Source organism: Bidens hawaiensis, unplaced genomic scaffold, assembly GCF_021521415.1.
Source record: "Bidens hawaiensis isolate Kalapana, Puna unplaced genomic scaffold, B.hawaiensis_p1.1 tig00001721_1, whole genome shotgun sequence".
NCBI lineage: Eukaryota > Viridiplantae > Streptophyta > Magnoliopsida > Asterales > Asteraceae > Bidens > Bidens hawaiensis.
Window position 1 is genome coordinate 1930349 of NW_027491098.1, and position 5443 is coordinate 1935791.

The following is a 5443-nucleotide window of genomic DNA, read 5'->3' on the forward strand; positions in this document are numbered from 1 at the left end:
TTGCATATGCGATAATCAAATAAGTAATACCTTCCGTGTAAATGAAAAGTTATATTTAGATTCCGTAGTTGAGTGTGAAGCATTTCGATTAATGCCCATATATAGAGTGAGAAAAGGGATTACATATCTTGTCCTTAGGCATGATTGGGATGTAGCTGCCAACTGAATTAAGTCTTTTATGCAAGCTCTCCACAGTCCACACCATAACAAAACCCATTTAAAACAAACAATTATCTATGAACCTAATCCTAATTAATGGATAAGTTGTTTGATTAGTGTAAAGAAGTTGTTTGATCATTACAAATAATTGTCTATATTTCTAGTTTGTAATTAGTTTAGTTATATTAGTTTACTTGATTATTACAAAAAGTTTTTATATTTGAAAAAGAATTTGCATATTTGTTAACTAATTTAAAGTTTGTTTCATTTGTATAAAGGAAATATATATATGTTTTTAGTTTTAGTTAATATAGTTTGTTTAATTAGATTAAAAATATCTTTTTAATTCTTTATATTGTTTGCGAGAGAAGATATTGATTGCTACAAAGAATTGAAGTTATTTGATTAATTTATAGCTTATTTAATTGGTACAAAGCAATTGTTGGATAGTTACTATTTAAGTTTATGAAAGTAGTGATTAGTACATGAACAAAGTTGTTTGATGAATAATTTTTAGGTTTTATTAGTATATACAAATAAATCATTTATAATATTGCTAGTTTATAAAAGTTGTTGATAAGTACTATATTTAGGATCCTACTTCTCACTAATATTTTTGTAATAGTTAATGTGAGATTAAAAAAAAACTCAAATCTCATATGCAAAAGACACTAGAAACACAAAGGGATATATAAAGAATTAAAGATTACACCAAATTTGTTCAACAGATGGGAAAAGAAGATTTTTCATTGATCCTTCCTTCGTCCTACATATATTTTGTTATTTTAATTTGTGAACATTACTTTTGTTAAAGTTGTGCACATTTTAAGAAAATATATATTTTAGTGAAGGCCATGTTGGAACCCTTGTTTGACCGGGGCAAGGAAGGGTACTTACTAATTAAAACCGTCTATAAAATCCCACATGCTCTTCTCAGTTTAATCTCTTCTGGTCTCTTTCACATCAAAACAACAGTCTCAACTACTAGCTAGTTTATAAAGCAAAATAGGAAACCCTAGAAACTATTAATTAGCATGGTGTTTATAAGGTTTACAGGCTTCATACTTGTTCTACTTCTTGCTTCATTGCAAAGTCTTTCTGTACATGGTGCTCGTCATCAAGGTACGTATTATACATCTCTGTATCTATCTATCTCTATCTATTTCTCTCTTGCTCAATATCTTGCTTGTCTCTTTGCAGGAAGTTTAATCAAAGAGACTCAACAAAATGACTCATTTCTTAAAAAGGCATCCAATAAGGGCTTTGAACCTGTTCAAGTAAGGTCTTTCAACGTAGTGATTATTGCGATTCTTGAGTTCATACATAATCAAAAGGAGTCTATGTGTGTGTGTGGGTTACATATCATATATATAAAAGATCTTTAAACCTAGTGGTGTGAGTTTCTATTTGTTAATAATAGGGTGTGAGTATTAAAAACTATAGGTTTCTATTTGGGCTAGCGGCACATCTTCAAGTTGCCTGTTTGCCTTCCATTTCGATGTAGACACTACTCTTTAATTAACGAAATGCGTGTTATATGCATTCTTGACGTTTTATCATCGTCATCTCTTTATCATATGTGAAGAGTACTAAGGGGAGGGTATCTAAGATATCTAATGAAAAGTGTTGCGAGTTTTGTTCAAAATAAGAACAAACATGTGTAGTTCTTTTTTATTTGATCTAGGCTTGTAAATTTAAAGTTTTACCTCAAAATGTCTTGTGTTTAATTAGGAGATTAAGGGTTATTAATTGTTCATACAGGAGCATGTTGTTGAAACTTTGGCGATCGGTAGCGGATCAAATGTAGTGCGAATAAGAGGAAGGAAAATGGCAATGATGTTGAAGGAAGATGAAAGAATGGGTTCAAGATCAAGCACAGGTGAAGTCCAGAAGTTGAAGGTGGAAGCAGGTTTTGTTGCTTTCACTGCTGATTATCATATGGCAAAACACCACCCTCCTAAGAATAATTGAAAACAGGCAATAATATATATTACTAATTACTGCTTGTATTCTTATTTTAATCATGAGTAGATCCCTCATACGTACTTATTATACATTTTTTTTACTTTTATTTAACTCTTTTGAACATAATATATTCTTAATAATATGGAAAATATGTACTTTTTAAAAACAATATTCACTAAACACAATTTTATGTGAGAAATATATAATCCTGCTGTCTCAAATATTCATATATTTTAAAAAAAAATTACTTATTAAAAACTTTTTTTTTGCTGTGACATCTTGTCTATATTCTTCATAATTTGTCATAACTCTTTCATAATTATTGTTTATTAGTTTTCCATAAAACTAAATTGGCCTGAAAGCTTAATTAATATATAAATATTGGATATGGTCATATGGAGAAGTATTACGACAACTCACTGATTCATTTGATTATTTTATGTCTCTAGCCTTAAAAGATGTGTTAGGTTTGGGTTAATTATAAGTTTAAAGTGTAATATTATAAGAGAACTTAATATGCTTTTGTCACATTTTTATGAACAGATATGCATGCTTCAAAGCAAGGACCACAAGACTTAATGAATAACCAAGTAATATATCTCATATTTTTTACTTAAACATCATGAATATTGGAACATCTTTGATAGCTTATCAAGACATATTCATCGCAGGGACAAGAAAATAAGTCGGAGAAGATGGCTATAAGCCCTAGCCAAAGCTCGTTAAAACACGGGTTTTCTCGGTCTAGTGCAACTCCCTCGAGTTTTAGTACAAATAAACTGTCTCCTTATAATCATCAAAGCGGCGAATGGAAAAAACTACTTGAAGACGCCGATAAAAAAGTTATGCAAATGATGAAAAGGGATTACGGTGGCATGAAGCGGCCACGACATAAACCTCCTATCAACAACCACGAGCCTGGAAACTAAGTAAACAAAATAGCGATTTGGTTTAGTATTTAGGTGCGTGATAACTTTTATAAGAAAAATAAGACCAACGAGTTAGGTATAGGCTCACAATTTTGCTCCCCCTATAGAACTAGTGAAGTCCCCTAACAACTATAGATTGATATAGTATATTAACATCTAGCATAACCAAAAATGGTAATATTTATGTTTTTGGGTGTTTGTGTTTTTTAATAGAAGGTCATGAAATGTTTTGTTGGTAATGCTTTGTAAATCAAGTATGCTTTGTTTTCATCCATAAAAGTTTGCTAGCTAGTTTTGTGAGATCATGTAGGTCTAGTACACGCCTTAAAGGTTGTAGTTGTTAGCAACATGGTGGTGATGCCGAAGCGAAACGATACACTAACATAAAAAAATTAACCACACAAAAGCAAGAAAAATAATGAACACAACAAATTAACATATTTTGATCAATGTGACTTATGTTAACGGCTGCAATCAGAGTTTAGTTATTAGCTCAAGGTGCAAATACTACAATAACAATTGTAGTGTCTAAATAGAGATGGACTAAGGTAACTAATAATTTAGACAACAAGAATTAAAATATGAGACTTTAATAAAATAACTAAACCTGGCCTCATGCTTCATTATGTCAACCTAAACTGAAAGACCAAAAGCCTTTACAAATCTTAACAATCTCTCACTCAAAGACTTTGTAGGATCCACATTAACCGCCATCCAAGTAAGCCATGTACCTAGTAACTCCAGTAATCTTCAAAATAGTTTTCTAAGCCTAGCTCGGTTGTCCAAAGGGATGAACTTTATTGAAGTATCACCAGGATTGCTTAGAATTTGCATGGCTAGTGAAACGTTGTATAGAGAATGATCTTAGATGGTAACTAATTAAGTTTGATCAATACTAACTTGAATCATCAGGAGCAAGCTAGCGCAATACTAAATTGGTACTAAGCAATGATCAGGGCGGATCTATGCTTTGCCCTGTGAGAGCAAATTAGGCAGCCCTTCAAAGTCTTGTTTGGACTTTGGAGTGTAACATTTTCAATATTCTTTTACTAGCTTCTTATAATGATAAGTTAATAACCCATGGCTCTTTTTATTTCATAGCTTTTAAATTAGGCCCCCTTCAAGTTTCATTTCCACCTAATTTATTCGCTTATGGCTTTGGCTAAAACACGCATTTCATTATCTTTCATATTTTTAAAATAAAAAATAACTCAAAACGACGCCACAAGAAAAGAATTAATATTGTTATTAGTGTTTAATAGACTAGATAATTGGTTATAACACGCTAAACTTTCAAAGTCAAAACTATTTTTAACTTTCTGTTATCATTTCTTTTATTTTTTACCCAGTTCGTTTTGGCACGACCCAACTTTTGACTCGACATGTTTTGACATAGCATAGGATAAGGATTCTTGGACTCGTCACTATAAGCAATGACAAATTAATAGTCAATGATAAGTTACAATTAACTAGATAGTAGTAACTTAGCTCAATTGTAACTAAGCTCATATATATGTTAAGAGTAAGGATGCTTGGTTAGTATTGTACAAGACTTTTTGTAACACCCCGGCCCGGATGGGCTGACGTGCCACAATAACATGGTTTCTGAACAAAAGACAGAATTTTATATATTGACTTGTCAAAGGTATAACACATTAAACAAGGCAAACTTAAGGTTAATTTACATACTAGCATGGTTGAAAGGATATTTTATTAGGATCTTGATGTTTTATTCCTCGCTCTTAAACCCGCCTAAAATAACACGTGGACCTGTATAAAAAAATATAAAAATAACGGAATGAGCCGAATGCTCAGTACGGAATAATAAGCTCAAACAATTAATGACTTAACGAAGCATAATATTTATAGATTGAACTTACAGTTGATGATACGGTGCAAAGTAACCTTATTAAAAAATTTTAAAACATATCATACGGATGTACCCATGAGCGAACATAAAACGTGACAATATACAGGTAGCTACTCCTGCATATTTATCATACGAGATGGCGAGTTGGCATACCCGTTATCCATCTCCTTAATATTAATCATAGGATCGATCCATACGCCTCCAAATAGCCATATGTACCACACTTGTACTTAAGAGACGCCGTGAACTGATCTCACCGTCACGGTTGGTGCACATGTTGTCGATGCCGCAACAACATGCTCGTGGGACACTCCACGAGAAGCGACACTCAGTGTATCGGAATACAAATCTTACTCACATAACTCATAGCAAATATATTATCGTAACATATATCGGAACATGCGATAATGAGTATAATTAAACATAATAATATCGCATGACATGAAAGCTAAATCAAATGTTAATCAGAATTGGAATCTAACGGACATCCAAGTGAATTGGTAATTCAAAGACGTGAGGA

General features: G+C 32.1%; 1 protein-coding gene across 1 annotated transcript; it reads left to right on the forward strand.

Moving 5' to 3' along the window:
• Positions 1-1193: 1193 nt before the first annotated feature.
• Positions 1194-3214, forward strand: LOC143596596 (uncharacterized). Its single transcript, XM_077075335.1, has 4 exons — positions 1194-1436; positions 1921-2068; positions 2668-2714; positions 2796-3214. The coding sequence occupies exons 1-4, from the start codon at positions 1194-1196 to the stop codon at positions 3051-3053; spliced, it is 696 nt and encodes a 231-aa protein (XP_076931450.1). The 3' UTR covers positions 3054-3214.
• Positions 3215-5443: the final 2229 nt, after the last annotated feature.